We start from the raw sequence: 24,099 nt of genomic DNA on the forward strand, positions 1-24,099 counted from the left end.
ACAAGAACACTGTCCGGTGAATGCAGGCTCGGAAAAAATATCGGGACTCCGGCGTAAAAACGTTACCGTATAAAAACATTTTGAAAAAGTTACTATTGTGAAAATTAAATCTGGATTCGACAAGTGAGCTTTCGTTGAAGCTTAAAATAAATTAACGAAATATTTTTATTAAATACCTAAATAAGAATTGTCCGGCAGAAATAAGCCCAAAACCGTTGAAGTTAAAGTGGATTTTTTGAGTAAAAAGGAAATCAATGGTCAACTTGCCTGAAGTAAAGCATGTCTTACAGTTAACGGAATTTTGTATGAAGAATTCAGGAATGAATTTTGATGAAGTTTTCGATAAATGTACAACGAAATGCAATTATAGCAAACGTTTGCTGCATATTCATGTTTTTATTGAACAAATAAAATTAAACATGTACTGGAGCTTAGCTCATCGCGTTCATATAATAAATCCTTCCAATGAATACGACACGCCGTACCTATCTTAACCCATTCCATCATTGTCCACGATTTGCGAATGAGGCTGAACCACCGTCGCAACCGGTTTTTTCCTGGCTACCCTAGCCATACCGTGCACATTGATCTGGTGTCGCCGCAGCCGATCCGTCGTGCTGAAGCTTAACTGGCACGTGCTGCATGCGAAAGGAGTTTCACCTGTATGCAGCCGGAGATGATCCTTGAGCAATGGGGACTGCCGGAAACCTCGACCGCAGATTTCACATTTGAATGGTTTCTCGTCTGTATGGATCAGCAAATGGCGTTCCAGATTGGTCTTCGTTGGGAACGGTCTACCGCAGGTTTTACACTGGAACCTTTTGATTCCGGCGTGGGTGTCTTCATGTTCCAGTAGACCCGATGTTGATTTGCACAGTTTGCCGCAGTGTTGACATGCGTACATTTTTCCTGGATTCAAGGGATCATACTTGGGTAGCTTCATCTGTTGGTGGACGTTATGGATCAGATTCTCGTGGCGTCGCAAGGCAGGTGTATGTTGAAAGCGAAGCTCACAAAATGCGCATTTCCTGGGACGTTCTGTTTCGTCATGCTTTGCCAAATGTCTGTTGTATCTGGTGATGTTGGGGAACGATTCGTTGCACATGTCGCAGTGCATAGTGCAGCCCACATGTTCCAACATGTGTTGAAACAATAGTTCCCGTGTCTCGAAAAGTTGAGTGCAAATGTAGCATTTCTGATCACTTAATTTCTTGAGATTCACTTTGACTCGATTTTTCAGACACATCCGTGGCCGTTTGATTGCCGTAGGATCTTTCGGTTCTTTGAACGGTGGTGTTTTAGGTTTATATTTTCGTTTCTTGGGCAGCTTTCGTACCTTCTCAATAGGTTCGTTGGTCTTGGAAGACTCCGTTTGGTACATATCTATTTCTAAATTAGGTTTTTCCTGCGAATCTGAAGGTTTTTCAGCTGTCGAGTTTTCCTAAGAGAAAACAATTTGAAGACAAAATATAATATACAATATGGATAATGACACTTACCTGTTCAACTATCTCCCACCTAATCGCAACAACATCTGGCTCAGTTTTATTGATTTTCCTAAACTGCAACGATCCTGCGTCTTGTATAAGCAGTTTTATTTTCTTACAACTTTTAGCTGCAAGCGAAAAATGTTTACGCATCTCTAAATACATGTCCAACCGCACCAAGCATCCCTCGCAAATTCCGCCAAAGCCTTCGGAACAACTCAACTGAACTCCAAAGCCAACCTTGAGTATCTCCTCCAAAGGGGCAATTCCTATTTTAGACTCTACGGTAGCGGTCCTAATAAACGTATCAACAGGATGGAATTTCAGACAAAGTCGGCAGCTAGATAAATGGACTGTTTGGCCCGTCCTGTAATAATAATTTTATGAGTTCAAATCCATCATGGGCATTGATTTAACTCACCTGTGGTTCAAAAACATTACTGGCTCCATATAATCGCATTCTGCCGCAGTCAGCTCGAAATGTTGCTGACAAATTTCTGCTTTCTGTGGATTGGGTTTGTTCGGAAGAGTTTCACCGGTGCCCAGTTCTATGGCACTCCGCCATCGTTCATAAAGAAAGTGACTGCGGGGAAACTGCACAAAGCTGGATTGGCCACTTGTATTGCAACGGGGAACGGCACAAGGCATAGCTTATGTTTTAACAAGGATTTTTTTTATTGTGGAAAGCGGGAGAAACCGAAACAGCACGCAGCACATCACATTAATACAAGACAAAATTTTCAAAACGACTTATCTGCTTTTGTAAACAAAGATTCAAACGACGATTTGACGAATCTGATAGCTCTCCCACGCAAACCAACACCACCAATACGTAGGTGGAGATTTCCGCTACCTGTTGATGGTGTTGGTTTGCGTGGGAGAGTTATCAGATTCGTCAAATCGTCATTTGAATCTTTGTTTACAAAAGCAGATAAGTCGTTTTGAAAATTTTGTCTTGAATAAATATTTATTTACAAAACAAAAGTATTTACACTTTTTTCAAGGATCGTATTCATCGAAGTATTTGTACATTTTGTACTAAAAGAAGTTGACAACAGAATTTGTTGCCACTTGGAGCACGGTTTATAAAGATTTCTCGCTTAACTTTTCAAAAGGCCTAAAGCATTCAGTACACTGTTTGTCTAATTGACAAATATTTGCTAAATTTCAACAAATATATTTGCTTTGTGTGTATTGACTTGTCAAATATTAGTTTATCAAATATTTGCAACACTGCGCATAACAAATATTTGCAGAAATGACAAATCGTGTACTGTCAAAACTTCAAATATTTGATTATGTTTGCAACTCTTTACCGATGTTGAGTTGCAAATACTTACAAATAATTTTAAACTTGGACGAATTGACTGATCCGGAACGAAAAAGAAAAGAACAAATCTGGAAAAATAACTTGGTCCTGTTTGTTTTAAGTGCGTTCTGGGATAGTAGATGGTTAAGTGTGTACACATAAATCTCAAAATAAAAATTTATGGATTTTCTCCGATAAATATGTGCGGATTATCCTCAGAGCAGTGCAATATTTTCCACATTGTTTAGAGATTCGGTTCCAAATGATGTTCCGTAGACAGTTCCTTGGAAATAAGATTTAAAAACAGATTATTCCACTCATGTGGTGTAATCGAACCTGGGGACCCAAACGTTCGGAGGAAAATAGAGAGACATAGACCAAGGAAATCCCAGCAAACATGAAACAATCATGCGTCTACCGGCAGTATAAATAAAGTTAGAAGGAACTGCTCATAAGAAAAAAGGCGTAATCCTCCTTGATACGGTTGCGAGTTTTATAAATGTTGCAGCACATTGCGAGTTTTATAAATGTTGCAACAAAATTGTAAAATTCTAGGGTACTCATTTCTAACATAGGGATTAATTCTCCAATGATAGATGATAGAAGATTCTTAAGGGCCTCATATATGGCCCGGCAAACCTCTGGAACAATTCTGGAGATTGTCGTCAGTGGAATTCTGAATAAATATTGCATCAATACTTTCTCTGGTAGCGCAGAATCTCAACGTCAGTGTTAATCTTTCTACTGGATATATTGATTTGCTCATACTCGTGTCCTGCTTCTGGATACCAATTTCAACTTCTGAGGTCCAACCAAACTTGAAAAGTCGTAAAAATAGGTCAAAATCGGCGGTGGACATTCTGAAGAAGTTCTTGTACAATTGTGCTTATTCTGCGTCTCGAATGACTAGAGAATTGTCGATTCCGACAAGTCTCACGTGAGACTACCGTGTAAATTAAATGGGAGAGGTATCGACAATTCTCGCTTAACTTTTCAAAAGGTCCTAAGTAACATTTTTTTCGTGAATTAATTTGAATAGCGCAATCAAAAGCTTTCATGTTGTTCTGTTGATTGCGCTATTCAAATTAATTCATGAAAAAAATGTTACTTAGGACCTTTTGAAAAGTTAAGCGAGAATTGTCACCTCATTCGAAACGCCTCACCTCTCACGAGACTGCGTCTGGGGAGAATGTCTAATGCGAGTTTGACGACAAACAATGTATTTTCTTTTGAGCAACATTTGACAAATAGTCAAACAAAGTTTTCAAACATAGTATTTGACAAATAGGTTTTATTCAAATATTTGCTCATCGTGTACTGGCATTTCTGGCATACATTGGCATTTCTCTTTCCCGAGAATGCCGCCCAACCATCTCTGGCGGATATGTGCCGCTTTGTGAAGTCGTTAACCGGTGACCAGTCGCAGATGGAAACTGCATATAAAATTTCCGACGAGAAATCGGTTTTCATCCGATTTAGAAGTGAGGATGCTATGAAATATTCTCTGGAAAATAACAACGAGATGCTTCCTTTCTACTATACCAATGGGAAGAAAGTTTTGGTGCGTATGTCCGTGGCAGGTGGAAATTCTCGGTATGTACGAGTTTATGATCTACCACCGGAGATTTCTGATCGCGACGTTTGCTCCGTGCTGTCTAAGTTCGGTAAGATTAAGCGTACCGTACGCGAACGATTTCCCGCAGAGTACCAGCTAGACATGTTCACGGGAGTACGAGGACTCTATATGGATGTGGAACAAGACATTCCGGAGATTCTTTATTTTCATCACCGTAAGGGAAGAGTTCATTATGATGGAATTAAAGTGAAATGTTTTGCTTGCAAATCAGAAACGCATGTCAAAAAGGTTTGCCCGATGCTGCAAAATAAACGTATTGAAAGGCAGCAGAAGCAAACAATGAAGCTCGACAATCGGTTGCTGGATGAAGTAATAGAAACCTCAACAGTCGTCGGCTCTATCGTTGTTGAATCCACCGGCGGCATACCGTGCAAAACGGAATTGAAAAAGAATTCGAAGAAAATCAAGACGAAGCGACAGCAATCAGCAGACTCCGATACAGTAGTTGATGCGGCCGATCCTTCTACAAGTGAGAAAGGCAACAGTCCCATCCTGCGCTCGTCGGACCCATCGCTTGGGAAGAGACGGTTCAGTGTGCCTAAGTACGAATGGATTGAAGATGAACGTGAACGTAGGCTTATAATAGAGGATGACAAAGCAAGGATAGCAGCAGCATTCAATATTAGGGTGGACGAAATTGAAGTTTTTCATGATTAGATTAATTCTTCTTTATTGATAATTAGAATAAGTTTCTTTTTGTAATACTGCAAAATCTGATATTGGCTCCGCAAAATGTTAAACATGACTGAGCCTAATAATAAATGACATGAAAAAAAAAATCAATTTTGAGGTTATGAGTAGAAGGAAAACAAACATGTATTTACACATGCCGAAGTGCACATTAGTGTGCGAGCGCTAAACGTCACTCATCTCAATTCAAATTAATTCATGAAAAAAATGTTACTTAGGTCCTTAGGTCCGAGATTTCTCGCTTAACTTTTCAAAAGGACCTAAGTAACATTTTTTTCATGAATTAATTTGAGTACTGATGCAATCAAAAGCTTTTATGTTTTTCTGTTGATTGCGTTATTAAAATTAATTCATGAAAAAAATGTTACTTAGGTCCTTTTGAAAATTAAGCGAGATTTATAAAGATATATCTTTCCAAGATAAAAATTAAACAACCCAAACCATTCATCGAATCGTTGATATTATTCGGCATTCGCTAGTTGGGTTGTGCCAAGTTGTGCCCCAATAAGCGAACAATAACTGCACATATTTCGCACGTAAGAATATCCACAAACACACCTTCCTCCCAACATTTTTTTTATAAATGTGAACCATTCCAGTGATTTGTTTAACTTTTAGTTGAAACTTGACAGTTCTACATATAGTTATTATCCCATTGTGCTTAAAATTTTACTCCGAAGCCGACCCATTTGAGTTTTGACAGATTGATAGTTATTTGGAACAAAATGGATTTGGCGCCAATTTTCTCGCGAACAAAGCATTGCTCCTGAGCAATGTTATTTTTAACCACGGGGAAATACTCATGGAACTGTTAAATCTTATCTAATAGTTTAAAAGAATCGCTGGAATGGTTCACAGCCTGAAGAAGGCTTTTTCTGGGTTGAGAAAATTTGACAGTTCTAAGAGCAAACAAAGGATTATTTTGAAAGCACTAATACACTGCCCACTGTAACACTTGCATTTTGGTTGATTTTGTAAATCGTTTGTCAATCCTCCTTTCAGCTTATCACAGATAAGCAAGATAGTAAAGCCTTTTTTACTGTTGGGGGATTAGATGCAATAAATTGAGCTTTCTGAACGATTCACAGGCTTTTTGCCGTTTCCGTTTCCGTCATCGCCATTCCGTTGTATTGCGTTTGGGGCTTAAGGGGGCCTGCCTAGGGTGTGGTGGGTTTTGACAGTGGGCTCTGTTAAACCTCTACAAAAAGCTGCATGTGTCTATAAGCAGGCCCTATCAAACCCATTCAACACATGGACGTATATGTTGTCGTGTAGGATGCTGAAGTGGAGGCTATAGAGGTACTTCTCCATACAACAATGTATGTATATCGTGTCCAAGCATCTTGTATTGCACCATGTACGAAACAACCAAATACGTATCTGTTTGATACATCAAAATTAATAAGTTATACCACAAAAGTTCAACTCAATGGACGCAGTGGTTCTACGCCCCAACAAAAAATAAAACCTGAAATAGACATGAAATGAGGATTGCTGATCCACATTAGCTTTCCGAATACTATCAATGTGGTTGAACAGCCATAAATATTACTTTATTTCCAATTTTAATCCCGTTTCTTTTTTACTTTCCTCACGTTAAAGAAATGATGACGCGGGCGTCTAATACGGAATTCAAATGAACAATCGCTTACTTTTAGCGATTGTTTATTCTCGCGAAGGATGAACAATTGAACAAATTATAGAAATGCTAACACTGTGGTGTAGAAGTTGCATAGGTCACATCTCTTTCCATGGTGAATCCCGATCTATGTTATTGATTACCCCACCCAACTAACACAACTTTCTTCCCGTGGTAATTGTGGAGATGCAGAGGTATTCTCGGTCTCTAGTAGCAACAATAACCACACACTAACATTCTCTTCTTTTCCTAACTGACTGCAAGGACTTGGTCGGCACCGTTATTGATCAACATTTGCGAGCTGCTGAAACGTGCACAACAAGAATAGATGGTTAATCCCAACCACTATTTACTTGGATCGTAGTGCAATTTGCACCAGTTCTGATCAATCACGGAGTAGCAACCAGTGATATGTATAGTTAGGCTCTAAGCTAAGCTAAGCTAATACAGAGTATCTTGAAGTCAAAGTTTACTCATCTTATTTTCATTTCATTTCTTATTGTCAATTATCACGTCAAATATCTTGTAAATGCTTGTAATCTGAATTGGTATTATTATGTGAATTGGGTCCTGAAATGAAGAATCAATATTCAATTTTCTTTCAGGCAACAATGAAGCTAATCATTCTGAACGCGTCAGATTTTAGACGTAAACTACGTCTTAGTTACAAGATAAAGATTGACCTTACTGTTGAGGTGTCAAGATACAATCAAGTGGTGGAATTAAATAGGATTGTACAAACTCGTCTTATGACAAGTGAAGAAATTCCAATAAAAAGCTCAAAATAATTTTCTTATCTTTTGTTAATACATAGGCCTGACGTTTTGGGCTGATGGTTCATTTATTCTGAAATGTTGCCTTTTCAGTAACAGAAGTTGCTCAACCCAAAACATGTCTTAAATAGTCTCAAACACAAAAATATAAGTTTTCCTGACTAAGACTATTATCAGAATTTATTCAAAATCGGCTATAGGACCCAATTGAATATACAAAAGTAATGTTTTTAGAAATGTCATCATACAGCATAAAAAAATACAAAAGTGATTTAAAAATACTGTTATATTTATTCAGATTCTGCATCAATCTGTGGAACGTAAAAATCTGCTACTATTCCTTACATATATTTTTACGATGCCTATACAACGTGCTCGGATCAGAAAAGCACTTTCCACACTGTTCACAACCGAATGGCCGTTCTCCGGTGTGGACACGTTTATGATTCTGCAGAGTACTTAGCAGGGCAAATTTTTTATCGCAGGTATCGCATTTATGATTTTTCACTCCCCTGTGAACATCTTCATGTCGACGTAAATTATTCGCCCTCTTGAACGTTTGGGGACACCAGGAGCACATAAAGCTACGCACCTCTGTATGCTTTATACCGTGGGATTTTAGATGAAGCGGTGTGGCAAATTTCTTTCCACATTCATGACATTGATTATTTTTACTTGACATTTGTTTATGTCGTTCCATATGACTGCGATAAAGTTTTTCCTTGAGGAAACGTTTTTTGCAGATTTTACACTTGAAGAATTGTAGATGCTCGTCAGAATGATCACACATCGTGTGTTTAACCAATTCATCGTGTTTTCTGAACTTGGAGGGACATAATTCACAATTGTTATTGCTACTATTATTGCACATTGTATTACATCCCATTTTTAAGTGTTCCTCGTATTTCGATTGTAAATTGAACATACCATTACAATTCTTACACAGAAGTGGTTTCAAAGAAGTATGTGTGCGATGGTGTCGTTCCATGTTTGCTCGGCAGCCGAACGATCTATCACAAATGGCACATTTGTACTCTTGTAGTCCCTGATGTGCATTTTCGTGTTCCATAAGACAAGGCATTGTTGTGAATGATTTGCCACAGTGTTGGCAGGTGTACGCCCGTTTCTTACGAACCATTTTGCGGAATTCGCCATCTCCATGGATGCTTGCTTCGTGGTACCGCCTGCCTGATTTCTCCGAGAATCTTCGATAACAGTGCTTGCACTTGAATGGTCGTTCATTGCTGTCATGCTTCGCGAGATGTCTATTGTAGGTAATTAGACTGGAACAAGTTTCATTGCATTCGTTACAAACCAATAGCTCACTATCGTGATCAATGAGATGAGCTTGTAAATCTGCAACAGATTCGAAAACTTTGATGCAAATATAGCACTTTTGATTGTTCAACTTTCTCAAGTATATTTTTTCTTTCTGTTTTTTACTTGGATCCTTGCGACAGTAAGGCTTTCTTGGCTTTTTGACACTTTGTACTGCTTGACGTTTTGGAATATGTCCTCGGGAAGTAGTCGGTTTTATAGCCTTTTTTAAATGAGTTACATTCCGTGAGGAAACAGTGGATTCTTCTAATGTATCATTTTCGGAAGGCCCCAAGTTTACCGATATGTTTTGTTCTGAAGCATTAGGATTTTCCAGTGAGACAGATGTGTCAAATATTTCTTCATTTACAATTGTTTCGCCTTCAGCATTCAAATTTTCACAGTCCAACAACTCTACCTCGAGCGTTATTGTTTTGAATGGTAACTGCAAAAAAAACTTGAGCTTTATATCTTTTTTATTTGTTTTATGGGATTTACTAAGTTATCTGAAAGTCGTTTCTATTAAGGATTCGTCGTTTGACCAATATAAGACATAATGCACTTTTGTACTAATTGAATAATTTTTCTAATTGAGAGGAAAAAATGAAATTGCAATCGACTCTCTGTTAGATGATTAGTTATATATCTGTTAACCTTAATCTCGTCATTTTTTCTTCAGAATTAGTCTCCCTTATGTCGATATAGGTATTTACATGTAAAGACTACTTTGTGATCGTTTTGATAGTATTTAAGTTTTTGCCTTTCTCGTATTTTCAATAAGTTAATTTAGTACGCCTTCCAAAGTTTGTTACATTCTTAACTTCAGAACAAATGATCTTATTAATGAATTCAACTAGTTTTCAATAAAAAAAAATGTGATTTAGATATCAAACACTCAGATAACACCTGACATACAATATGATTTACCTGCGTTTTGCCATTTCGCATCGGCCCACCAGCCGTAGTACTCTTGAACCATTTCTGCTTCTCTGCTTCGGCAAAGCTTTCGATTCTACTAGAAATATCTACATTTCCGGAAAACTCACTACTAATCGTTGCCACTAGATCCAACCGAACTAAGCATTGTAGACATACTCCGTCAAAATAATCGTTAGAAAGCTGTGGACCTGTTTTGCATACCAATTGCAGCAGCTCTACAATCTTAATGCCTTTCAACGTAAGCTCCTCCCAGTTGGATACGACTTCTTTGTCGAGAACAAACGTCAAACATAATCCACAACTGGATAGGCGGGTTTCTGCGCAGCAACTGTAATTTTCAGAAGAGAAAAAACTGCTGAATAACTTTTAATTCAGTAGCAAAATAAATTATATTCAATGTGACCCTTTACGATCAATCTGTATAGATTTGCTCTGATTTGTGTTATGATCGATTATTTATGTTTATTGGACATCACCCAGAATGGAGATGTTTTGGGCTAGTCTCTGATTTGGCATTTTTGAAGGTCACCGTTCCGAACATTTTGATCAACGTGGTAAATACGAATCTATTTCATTAGCACCTTCTTATTAACCACATTGGTCAGAGAGCTCGGAACGGTACAGGGGACTGAAGAGAAGGCTAATACGCCTACCCACCATTCGTACAATATGGCGCACAATGTTTTTGTTTTAATTTCGTTTAATGCATGATAACAAAGCTTCGGAAGTATCGACGGGCTGTTTTTCAACATAAAAAAGCCATACAAATACAAAAGTCTTGATATACCTCAACTAAGTTGCAAGTTTTCGCCAGTAAAAGTTAATTGTTAATTGGTCGATCATCATCAACGCTGCATTGGTCCTGATCAGTAAGTGCGAGTTGCAAAGCAGAAACCGACGTAAGTTGAATGTGAAGACCCGTCGGTCGCCTTGTGTTAATAGTGTATTGTGATACTACTCCGCAGCGCAAAGACTGGATTGGCGATTAAGCCAAGTTTTTATAACGAGATTATTTTGATTCGGTTCACTGAGTAGTTGGTTTAATTCATTGTTTATTTGTGGTCCACCAGAGAAACCGTTACAAGTTCAAGATATCGCCATAGACATAGTTTACAACTATGTCAGCGACTTTATTACATAAGTCGTTGAGTATTATAATTAGTTTCGTATAAGTACCATTCATTATAATGAAATCTGTTCTCTGTGCAAAGTTTCTCTGTGCGAAGTACTTTTTTTTGGTGGTTTGTAGATAAGTCCCCTGAGTAAATGAAAGTCGACTGTTCCCGAACCACAATTTTTAAAGCAGCCAATTAATTTTTGACAACGCTTAAACTAGAATTTTATTTCATGTTAATTATTAGATCATCTACACATTACAATTATTACTTACAAGAAGTGGTTTCCTTTTGCCCACTAGCTCAATCAATTCTCCTATGACAAACTATGGTTCGACTACCCTACCTTTAAATTACAGATTCGGTGGCGATGTTGCTGTGTATCGAAACATAATTTTCATTGTACATTTATCGTTTCACATACTTTAGTTGTACTTACGACTACTATGACACACTACATGCCCGCGTTTTAATAATCGTCCGAATTCAACCACGGGGGAATAAGTATATCGACGGGCCTACAGGTAAGTATTTTTGGTTTATATTTGTAATCAACTACGCTTTTTCTTTTCAGGTTTTAGTACTCACTGATCTTGAACCCGTTTGCTACACTTTTCAGTCAACTATTATTGCTTATTAATACTAATTGCACTATGATTCTAGATGGAAATCAATCATTATTTCTCCCTATTAACTTTCACTCGTATCTTTGTTGTTATACTTTCTTGTTTACCTTCTGTATGTGCCTACCACAACTAACGCACTTTCTCTCGTCTTTCGTTACTATCACAGTTGTACATGAGCTGTCAAATTGATCGCTGCTGCTCAACCAGGGGTTCACAAGCGGCTTCGCAACATCGACCTTGGCAGAACTTTGCCCGAATTAGTTACAAGCCATAATTTTTTACCTTCATTTTTTATTATTTTTGTACATAGCTATTACATAAATTCTCTGGATGGAATTCTGTGCGCTTCAAAAAGGTTTTGGAATGCATTTGGCTGATTGTGGCCAAATGAAGCGCGCACATCTGCCTGGCTGAATGTTCTTTCGAATGCTAGTAAATATAAACAAAATCAGGATAATAACATTAACATCAATGGAATCAAGGATGGCTAAAATCTTGCTTAAACTGGACATTTCTAGAAGACATTCTGGCCAGCTTCATACTTTGAAATGTGTGGACACGTTCTTATTTTAGATTAGCTCTCACAGTCTTTTTGACTGGTGCAATAGTTTGTATACCTTCTTGGTCTTCTAGTAAAAAGTTATAACGGATGTCCTCCCTTCTAAGGTCTGTCTTATTTGGAAAATTAAACTTAAAAGTGACATTTCAATAATTACTGTTGATATGGGGCCGTCCTTAGCCGTGCGGTAAGACGCGCGGCTACAAAGCAAGACCATGCTGAGGGTGGCTGGGTTCAATTCCCGGTGCCGGTCTAGGCAATTTTCGGATTGGAAATTGTCTCGACTTCCCTGGGCATAAAAGTATCATCGTGTTAGCCTCATGATATACGAATGCAAAAATGGTAACTTGGCTTAGAAACCTCGCAGTTAATAACTGTGGAAGTGCTTAATGAACACTAAGCTGTGAGGCGGCTCTGTCCCAGTGTTGGGATGTAATGCCAATAAGAAGAAGAAGAAGATGTACTCAAAATTGATTACATTGTAACATCGTGTATTTTGCTATAAAGAATATTATAGCTATCGAATGTGAATGTGAACCTAATAAACGAACCGATTTCTGTCGGCCTCTTTCAACACGAACCGCCAAGCGAGTAACATCTCCTATTTCTACAACTAGCTCCGAAATCCTTTAAGTATTATTAAATCTCTATTAATCAATCGTTCCTCCGCGACTATTCTCCGTTCGGTTCCGTCTACCTCAGTCGCTTTTGCCGGTTATAATATTGGCGACGAGGAAAATCTACGAAAAGTGCGCGTGTGGGAAAAAAAGTGCTGTTCCCCGGGCGATTGCCAGATAGACTTTCTTCGCTAGGAGTGTGCAGTCTAGCCTCCGGGGCGGAGCGCGATTTCAACAGCAGCGGCACAGAAAGTTTAGACTGGTTGCAGAGCAGGTGGTAGATATCGGAACATTTCCGACTGGGATTTTACCGGAGAAGCGGTAAAGTATAAAAGGATTGAAAAATCTAATGAAAGCACGTTTTTGTGCTAGTGGAACCCCATTTTGTGGTGTATGAGGTGTATGGTAGTGATTTCATTTCATCGAAACAAAACAAACGGGAACACGGAGAAGAAAAACTTTTGAAAAAGATTTGTTGTTTGGATAAAAGATTTCTTTTTCTTTTTATTGTATTAGTCGGTAATAATTACGCTAAATTGAAAATACGCCTATTGTTTTATTATTTTAGCAGAAGGTTGGAACAACAAAAGAAAAGTGAAAAGTTTTTTTAAACTATTTAGTTAGTGATTAATAAGTGTTTTTCTTCTTTATATTCCATACAGATAGCGGTGATTGTCGACGGATAGATTTTTCCCTTTTGGAATTTAAGTCCGTGGAAGGTACCGGACCACAAGAAAATTTTCCGGTTTAGTAATTGGTGGATTGTGGTAAGTCGTTTTTGTTTTGACAGTGGTATTGTTTCTTTCATTTGAAATTTATATTTAATTAGTGAGAAAAGTGATTTTTTTTTATTTTGGAATACATTGTTCGTGAAAAAGTGCATTGTAATAAGTAACAATTAGACAAAGGCCGTTTTTCGCATGAATGGCGGATACGCCTTAAATTGAAACGGTTTTAATTGATTCATTTGTTTTATTTTTTCTCCCTTTTTGGTGAAATTTTTCGGTTTTATTTTTCTTGATGATCAATGAAAGTATGTTGCTTTTGATAAATTGTGCGCAAATTATTTAAAACCAATTGAGATATTTAATTTAGGGTGCTTATATGGTAGGGGAAAAGACGGCTTTGGCAGGTTTTGTTCTATTATTGGTAGGGGGTTTTTGTCGACCGAATTTTATGAAATTTAGCCAAAATATTCTTTGAAATGCAAAGAATGTTTAGGCCAAATTTGAGCCTAGTCAGTCATAAAAAAAAACCCTGCCAATAATAGAACAAAACCTGCCAAAGCCGTCATTCCCCCTACCATTTTAACAAATTATTTTGAAATATTTATCCAAATTATTTTGGGTTTATTATTTTATTAAATTTTAATTATTGGTTGGTTTTAATAGCTATAGAAATTATGTCGTACGTAGCATCAAACATCGATCCGTACCGTAAGGGACAATCATTCGCTTCATGGTTTAAGCGGTTAGGGTACCATTTTCGTATCAACAAAGTAGCAGATGCCGACAAGAAAGACCACATGTTCCTTCTCGGAGGTGATTATCTTTTTGAAGTGGCTCAGAATTTGTATTTTAGTGAGCAGTTGCTTGATGATGCACCGCTAGATGAAATGATCGATAAACTTAAACAAAAATTGGACAATTCGGACACGGCCTTGATCCAGCGATTCAAATTTGGTTCCCGAGTACAACGACCTGATGAAACAGCCAGTGAATTTCTTTTTTCACTTAAACTCCAAGCTGAGTATTGTAACTTTAAAGGTGATAAACAGGATCGCATACTTGATCGAAAACTCATTGGCTTGTCGGATGACGCTTTGAGACAAAAGTTATTAGTGGAAGATGGGGATAAATTGGATCTAGCTCAAATTGAGAAAATTATATCCACATGGGAGTTAGCTGCTTCTAATGCAAAAACATTGACACAAGACAATTCCTTCAAACAAATCGCTTCCATTGTTGGAAGTCGTGGTCACTTTTTTCAACGTATGACAGATTCAAATCAAAGGCATGGTCCAATGAAGAGCCGATTAGGCTATAGATTATTTTCAAGTGATGACGAGCGCAACGCAAAACCCTAGAATAGGTACAATAATCGCGTGAATCATCGTTCGCAGACCAGACGGGTTAGACAAGAGCGGCTCCAGGAAAAAGGAAGGTGGTACCAGGATGCAGTGGTTCACCCGGTGGAACCGAAAAGCAATGAGCAACTAGTAATCGACCAACGAGTGTGCTACTATTGTGGAGTTCGAGGACATGTTCGCAGGAGATGCACGAAGCAGGAACAATTTAAGAGGAGTCTGATCAACAACATCAACTTTAAAAAAACCTGTGCGAAAAATGACGATAATTTGTCGAATATGATGAGTTGTTGGGAAGACAAGAGTGATGATTCGGATCCAGGTGAATTACAGTGCATGCATGTTTCCTCCACTAACAAAAGTCATCCATGTTTACTAGAACTGGATATTCAAGGCATCAATGTGCAGATGGAGATTGATAGTGGCTCTGACGTTTCCGTGATTGGTAAGAAGCTATTTTTGGCTAATTTCGATGTTCCACTTGAAAAAAGTTCCAATAGTTTGATAGTGGTAAACGGTTCCCAATTGAAAATTGCTGGAGAAGTTAAAGTTTCGGTTATTTTTCGGAATATAAAGGCAAAATTAAAACTTCTGGTATTGGATAGTGATCATGATTTTGTTCCTTTATTTGGGAGAACCTGGTTGGAAGTTTTCTTTCCCAACTAGCGTAATAGTTTTGAAAAACAAGTAACTGAAAACAGAATAATTGAACAACACAACGACTTAATGAATTATGTCAAGACTAAATTGTCTGATGTTTTCATTAAAGATTTTTTGACTCCTATTAAAGGTAATGAAGCCGAATTGGTTTTAAAATTTGACACACCTATTTATAGGAAAGCTTTCGACGTTCCCAATGCATTAAGGGATAATAGTGCCGATATTTGTTTGCGATTCCCATTGGAGCAGTCAGTTGCTGATTTGGACAAAAATTTTAGTGCTTGTGATACTTCTGCTGTTATGGCAGAGCAACCAAAACAGTAGATTAATACGAAATGGATTCCTTCCACAAAACTTTTTGGTAGAATACACCAAGAATTTTTCTACTACAAATATCACGTTCATTTATTGAACGTTGATGGCTTTTCAAATAGGATGGAAGTTGAATGGATGAAAAATAGAAAGGAATGTGAAAAATTGATAAAACTACTGTTAGCATATTTGGCTAAATTTGGGTTTCCAGACAGAATGTCAGGTAATAGTCCGTTATTTAATCCACATGATGTCAATAACTTTTTTGAGAGGCAAGGAATATGGGTTTTAAACAGTCCTCCATATAATTTTGCTATTAATGGCAAGGCGGAGAGAATAGTTCGTATGGTTAAGGATGAAATGAAAATGTTTCTACTTGACCCAAAATGCTTATACGCAAAACTGGAGGATCTAATTGGACTATTTTTAATAAATTTAAAAAAAGATATGGCGATGGAAGGATTTATTTCTTCTCAGAAGGTTTTAGGCTATACTTTCAAATTGTTAATCTATATGATTAATGTAAAGCAATACATAAACTATGGTAATTTACCATTAACTAACTGTGATAACCGTAACTATGAAATGTTTACTGGATCTTACAACGGTTTTGAAGAAGAGTACACTAAGGGTCTGTCTCATTTGGAGAATTAAACTTAAAAGTGACAGTTCGAAAATAAGCAAATATCCCGGTCATAAGAATGGCTGGTGCTACCCAGCAATTCCAATAAGACATCGATGCAAAATGATTCGATATCTGTCAAAAGTAATCTTGCTCTGCGAGCAGGGTTATTCGATAATTATTGAAATGTCACTTTTAAGTTTAATTTCAGTTTAATTATCCAAATGAGACAGACCCTAAAGAATCTTTGGATAGTCTGTTGGCGGATGTCACATCATGGCACAAGAACAACAACCCTCACCATCAGGCGAAATGGTTGAAAGCGTATTTGCTTAAACGTATTTGTAAAAATACTTCACAGATTACGACTGGAACAGGAAAAGCTACGTTGCGCCGAAGCCAAATCAATGACGTCGGCGATACGGGCATTCGAAGGCGTCGAACGATGGTGGTGGATGTCGATCCCTATGTCGATGATCCCGGTCCATCACCACCACCGAGTAATTCGATCGACGAGCAGCTTCACCAGGTGCCTTTCCTCCGGATTGTGAGTTTTTTATTTATTTATTTATTTATTATTTATTACATCAACAGACTTGATACAGCCCCAATGATGGTTTAAAAAAAAAAAAATATATATATATATATATATATATATATATATAAATACAATATCACATCACTACATTAAAACCATTGTCAAGGATTAAAATACAATACAATCACAAATACATTAACTATAGTCTATGTGCGTCAATTGTTCTGGTCGGTAAAAAATGATGTGCACTATAAAAAAAATACACGAGAGGACCGTGTGTTCTACACATGAATTTGCGCATGTTGTCAATACAAATCAATATCACGTGTAAAACAGATGACATGGCTCATTCAAAACTGAGCATTTTTTTATAAACAAACCACACGGTATTAACGTGTAAAGCAAATCGAATTCGGTTGCTCGACTTGTCATAGTCGCTTGTTTGATATATGATATCTAAGAATAATTGTGTTGATTTTCATTTGAATTGTGAGTGAATTTCGTGTTTTCTTTCACATTTTAATAATGATAATGATTGCATATCCGTCCGGATTCCGATTTCCGTCATCGGATCGAAATCTATTTCAAGAAACATAGTTTTCCTATAACTTCGACGAATCAACGGTGGAAGTATAGAAAAACGTCTCGTTGGTCTTCGAACCTCTGACGGAAATTGATATCCGGACAGATAGAAAAAAAAATCAAGTTGGTAAAAATGTAATATCCACAGTGGGTGGTTGCATTTATTATTTTAAAAGAAGTTGAACCACACCAACTAATACTATTTTACGAGCTGAGGCCGGCGATTTTGTCTTCGAACAGGTGAGTGCTTTTATTTTCCGAAATCTGCAACCGGTAAATAAGGTTTTATTATCCACACAGATCACAAAAAATTCAAGTTACCTACTACTAAAAGAGCTGCTGCCGGAGAACATGATCGGTTCGGTGCTTATTCCTGCTAGCAAGAAGCCGCCACGAAGTACATACGTCGCAAAGGATAGTCGGAAGAGGCCAGTATTGACGATGCGTCTTCGCCGTTTTGAGTATAATTCCATCTTATTTGATCCTGCTGCTGCTAAAGCAGGAAGGGAACTTACAATCAATTAGAAAAAGTACCAAATTAGTATGCTCTGATGCGATTCAACATAAACGAGGAGCCACAGCAGGTCAGCCAGATTTTCCAGAGCAAGAAAAATTATTTTAAAATATTAATATATATGTATTAAATTAATGGGATTCAACCGTATAACGAAAGTCGTATTCCGGATAGATTAAATTAAACGAAAACAAATTATTAAAAAGAAGTAAAAAATCTACATTTCCTGTCGTTTAATTACAGTTCCGAAAAATATGGATTAATTTTTTTTGAGAGTTCCTTCGTAGATTTATAAATCAAACATTATACTATACTTGTTTCTATTTAATTAGCAGGTGAACTTCACTTTTTTCATTTATTTGGCAGGGTTGCATGTTCCACACATCTTCTGCCCTCCCGGTCACTCAACAATAAAATATCCCTTCTTTTTTATTCATAAATTAATAAGTGCAAATTAATATAAAATCAGTTCACTATTTACCGATAATTGAAATTGAAAAATGTTGCGGCCTTTCGAAACATGCATGAACATGTCCGTTTTTATTGAAATAATGACACATGGAGGATCGTCTGAATGCATACTCAAATTCGTTTGAAGTAATTCATAACATGTTTTAGATAAACATATGACATCGTGGTGTATCAATTATACAATTTGCTATAAACATAGTCATTTGAACTGAGTTTGTGAAGAACATCTCAGTGATGTGAAATACATCAGACTTGATGGTGTAATTTGGAATGAAATATCAACATTCTGAAACACACGAGTCGAACGTGTATTTGTTATGGTTATTCATGGATGTGCATATCATATGGTAGTGTATCAATAATGAATTTGGATGTATACAATGACATTTGAACTGAGGATGTCAAGAACATCGTAGTGATGTGGATTGCACTAGAATTGATGGTGTAAGCTGATTGAAAATATCCATATTCCGAAAAACATGAATCGAACGTGTATTTTTTTATCAGTGTGAAGAACCGGCGGAGGACATCTCGTGTCAAGTGGAAATCAAACACCGACGCCACTCTATTGAAGACACGCTGCAAACAATGGAGAGCACTACGCAGCCCATAGTTTGTGCGACGAAAAGGAAGTCTTAGCATTAGGTTACTCCGCAGTTGTCGGGGTTGTGCGTTGATGTTTATTTGCCGCAGGAGAGTGTCACAATCTATTCTTCCTTGCAAAATATCGGCGACGGTTAATGCTCTGCATACGTCCCTTCGGATACACAGAGGTTCTAAGCTGATCAGCTGACAACGGCTCTCGTAGCGAGGAAGTCGTAGCGGATCTCTCCAGGGAAGGTTGCGGAGTGCGTACCGTATAAATCGACGTTGAACGGATTCGATGCGTTCGACACCATTATTATAGTTTCAGACCGCAGAGCAGTATTCTAACGTAGATCGCACGAGAGAGCAATATAGTGTTTTCAAACAGTAGATGTCTGTGAAAGTCTTTGTCACTTGGATCACAAATCCAAGAGATCTGGATGCTCTATCAACAACATATGAAATGTGATCCGAGTATGTCAGTTTGGAGTCCAATAGAACACCAAGATCTTTCACACAGTGCACTCTTTCAATAGTCGTTCCGAACAGGCAGTAGTTGAAGGTAATCGGTTGTTTCTTCCGAGAAAAAGTTATGATCGAGCACTTTTTCGGGTTAACTACAAGTCGATTTAGATCGCACCAATGAGCGAAAGCATCGATCTGGTCTTGTAGTAAGTGACAATCGGCTATTGAGCATATGCGCAAAAACATTTTAAGATCATCTGCAAATGATAATCGCGGTCCTTTTAGAACTAGATGCACGTCGTTGAAGTAGAGAAGGAATATCAACAGTCCCAGATGACTACCCTGCGGTATGCCAGACATCGCAAAGAAGCTTTCCGAGCGACAATCGCCTAGAGCAACTGTCAGCTGGCGCTCAGTAAGGTACGAACCAAACCATACAAGTAGGCTGCCTCCAATTCCCAATCTGTCAAGCTTGGCGATCGCAATGCTGTGGTTCAACTTATCAAATGCTGCAGTTAGATCCGTATAAATTACATCTGTTTGATTACAAGCAAGCATACTGTCTGTAACGTATGATGTAAGACACAGTAGATTCGTACATGTAGAACGTTTTTCCATAAAGCCATGTTGATCGGTACTGATATAATGTTTACAGTGACCATTTAGAGAATCCATGACGACCAGCTCAAACAACTTCGATACAGCGCATAGCGACGTGATTCCTCGATAATTATTTATATCGCGCTTGCTTCCCTTTTTGTACACAGGAAACATTTCAGCTGTCTTCCAGCAGGACGGAAATACACCATTAGAGAGGGAGAGCTGGAAGATTCGATGAAGTGGATCCAGAAGGCAGGAAATGTTCGTTTTTAGGAAAACCGACGGAACACCGTCAGGTCCCGATTTGTACGACGTTTTTAGCCGCGTGGCTGCTCTCGCTATGGCATCTGTACTTACATCGACAGCGTTTAGCGTTTGATTCGTTAAGGGTACATTACCCGCTGCGCTGGTTATGGAGTCATTGGAGAGGCGCTCATTGACAAACACGCTAGCAAACTTGGCCGAGAATAGGTTACAAATCTCTTGTTGAGTTGAAGCCATGTCTCCATTGTAGACCATGGACGATGGGATACCTACTTCCTTACGCTGCTCGTTTACGTAGTTCCAAAAGGATTTCGGATGGGTTTTAAGCCGTTGCTGCATCCTCCGCTGGTAACGTTTAAAATAGAAACGACTTAACCGTTTGTATTCGTTGTTCAGCCTAGCATAATGGTGCTTGTGAACCTTTTCAGGACGGCCTTTTTTGTCCTTTTCAACGAACGAAGGTCTTTTGTCATCCACGGAACCTTAGAGTCGGTATGGGCAATCTTCTTTGGAACATGTCTGTCAATGACATATGCCAAGACATGAGAAAAAGTCTGTGCAGCGATATTTGCATCGGCCGGGTCGAGGATACTCTGCCAATGCCAATCTTGTTGCAGAGATAACAAGACGAATTACTACCGGTTAAACCGCATCGAAAACGAAATACTAATTTGGCGCTCGATGGCGCGAAGAAAAAATGTAAAAGGTTTTCGAAGTTTTTGTGAATAATGTCTTAATATCGATGATAATCAAATAGCTCCCAAAAGGGGGAGGATTGATATGTACTCAAAATTGATTACATTTGTAACATCGTGTATTTTGCTATAAAGAATATTAGCAGGGCCCTGTAGCATAATCAGACTAATAATATTAGCTACAAGTTACAAGTCAAAAAATTACAAGTACTTGTAATTTGTGTTGCATAAAAGTGATTCGCCAACTAATAATATTAGTACTTGTATTATTAGTAGGGTTAAAATGACAAGTCTGTCAGGTTCATTTACTTGTCAAAATTCATCCGACAGTTCACTGTCAATGCGGCGATAAATGATTTGTTTATGTTTTTCTGCAAGTTTGTGCATAGAATACTGCGATAGGTATACACGGAAAACGAATTTATTATCCTTCTCTCTTTAATTTATTGATTTAATACTGTTCGTGGTATTGACATGGTATTGGAGTTAATTTCTACGTGGATTTTGGGATTTACATGGATTTTAATTATTGCGATTTGTACTTGCGGGTTTCAATTTACGTGTTTTGCGGGACTTATGCGGGTTTGGATTTTCTTAGACCAATAATTTTTGAAATTATTATGAAATTTAGGCGATTTCTTGAAAGATAAATCAATTCAAAATTTAAGTTCAAAATATTTACTGAAAATAATATCGCATCAAATTTTATTAAAAATGTAAGTAGTTTTTCCTTTCTTTTCCATGATTGTTATCAAAAATAGGGCAAGATGCATGGCCCACCCGAGATTGTTCAGTATAACAACTCACATTTGAATAAAATCATATTTAGGTGAACTAAAGTTACTAAACTTTGCTTTGGGTAATATGTTTTTACGTGGATTAGGGTGAACTACGTGGTGTTAGAAGAGTTATTTTACACAAAATTGTCGTCAGCGCTTAAAGTATTTCTGCTTTCTCCAGAGTTATTTGAAAAATTTCATAATTCTCAGTTTTGTATTGGAACGAGAAATTTATTCTTAGTGCATAGTATTTCACTGTATGACAATTTAATGCGCTTTGAATAATAGTTTTTTTCTCTTTTAAGTCGTTAAAACAATAAAACGATGTATATTTGCTTTGCACAGCTGTAATAATAAAATAAAAGCGACTTGTAAATTAAATTACAGCACCATTCATACTTGTAAAAGAAACTACAAGCCAACGCTAATAATTTGTACTTGTATTTTCTTTATGCAACAGTTACTTGTAAATTCTGCTAATATTATTAGTGCGCTTTACTTGTAATATTAGACTTGTAAATTGATACTTGTAGATTCATTATGCAACAGAAAAATACAAGTTACAAGCTACTCTACTAATATTATTAGTAAAATTTCGATTATGCTACAGGCCCCAGATCAGCTGTTCTTGCACAGAGAACTAACAGATGTTTGCTTGGCACTAGCACACATTTTCAATGTGCATTGTATGAGTACTGGTGATCTCATTTGTTAGGTCATACTGGCGTCTGCCACGTCAGAATGCAAAGGGAGAGGAAATGATTATGCAATCACTCCCCCACTGCAAGCCGAATATACCCCTGCACTTGCCACGAGTTCATACGGAATTTTTTGGGTTAGGTTCGAGAGGCATAGGTCCGTCTTGGTTAACGATCTGCCAATGTGATAGGATAGGAGAAAGCAACTGTTGGAATTTCTAATTGGATGTAGGAAACGAGCTTCTTAAGTTCATTTCCAATTCTAGCAGCTACTGCTAGAGCAGTCAAGTTAAAGCCAGGGAATCAAAACTGACGAACATGATAATGATAACTGCATTATCCTTAGTGTAACACTTCACGATCATTGCAGCTAGCGATTGCTCGTTGGAAGTAAACATTTAAGATAACAATTCCGTAGCAAAATTTGGCTTTTCATTAACTGTCACTCTAGGATCCCCATTTTGGGAGAGCATAACAATAAGTCATTTTGCTGCTCAAATAACAACAGAACAGCCGTCGGAAATGCTCAGCGTCTCTGTGATTTGACGATTATCATTAGTGTTGCATGATCCGATCTAAGTAAGATCCTGATAAATTATACCCCTGATATGCGGCAATTATTTTGAGCAATGATTGCGATGTCGTGTATGGGTGGTTTTATCGTAGCAAAACATCCGAAGATGACGATTTTTTGATTCCCTGGTTAAAGCACGTTAAAGGTATAGGATAGTAATGGAAACGGTATGGAAGTCCATTTCCAGTTCTAGCGATTGCTAGAACATGAGAAATATAGATAAAGATATAAAGTAGGATAATGGGATGGACCTGGGATTGAACCCACGACTTCCTGCGTATGAGGCAGAAGCAGTAGCCATATGACTACCAAGCCCGTCCCAAAATCAATACCTATAATCAAACCTCATAAATTCAAAAGTTAAATGTAAATACGTTACGTTAAGTCCTACGTCTACTCGCGTTCGCGTTCAAAACGTTTTTACATGTGATAATTTAACAAACTATGTTCTGTGTTTTTGTTATTCATATCCATTCACATCTCCCTCCTGACTTCCCGGACTTCCATGCTTCTAATATTTAGGTACTTTCTAGGCTTTTGGTAATAACAATCCTACCTGGATGAGGCATCTTTGCTGAATATGACCGGCTCGCTGTAATTGTCGAACTTCCTGAAATGCTGCTGACAAACTTCCGCCGTCAAAAAATCCACATCATCCGCCAGGGGCACTCCAGAGCCCACTTCGATCGCTTGTTTCCAGCGTTGAGTCAGAAGGTAGCTTCGCGGGAAATGCAGTGCGAAGCACTGCTCATTCGGGTTGCAGTTCGGCACAATGCACGGCATGTTTTGTGAACACTACTCGTCCGGCGGTTAATCAGTTCCACATAAATAAAATGATGAATATTTCACGTCTTGTTAAATATTTTACCCGATACGATTTATTGTAACTGAAGCTGAACACAAAAATATTTACGTTTGACTGCGAAAATACAACCGAAACATAAGAT

General features: G+C 37.8%; 1 protein-coding gene across 1 annotated transcript; it reads right to left on the reverse strand.

Moving 5' to 3' along the window:
* Positions 1-359: 359 nt before the first annotated feature.
* LOC134222709 (zinc finger protein 729-like) lies at positions 360-24,076 on the reverse strand. The gene is made up of 7 exons (XM_062701873.1): positions 23,709-24,076; positions 9,779-10,118; positions 7,870-9,296; positions 7,016-7,065; positions 1,909-2,137; positions 1,500-1,854; positions 360-1,441 (listed from the first exon to the last, which is right to left on the reverse strand). The coding sequence occupies exons 1-7, from the start codon at positions 23,933-23,935 to the stop codon at positions 491-493; spliced, it is 3,579 nt and encodes a 1,192-aa protein (XP_062557857.1). The 5' UTR covers positions 23,936-24,076; the 3' UTR covers positions 360-490.
* Between the last annotated feature and the right edge of the window lie 23 nt (positions 24,077-24,099).

The sequence above is a fragment of the Armigeres subalbatus genome, chromosome 3 (genome assembly GCF_024139115.2).
Source record: "Armigeres subalbatus isolate Guangzhou_Male chromosome 3, GZ_Asu_2, whole genome shotgun sequence".
Classification (NCBI taxonomy): Eukaryota; Metazoa; Arthropoda; class Insecta; order Diptera; family Culicidae; genus Armigeres; species Armigeres subalbatus.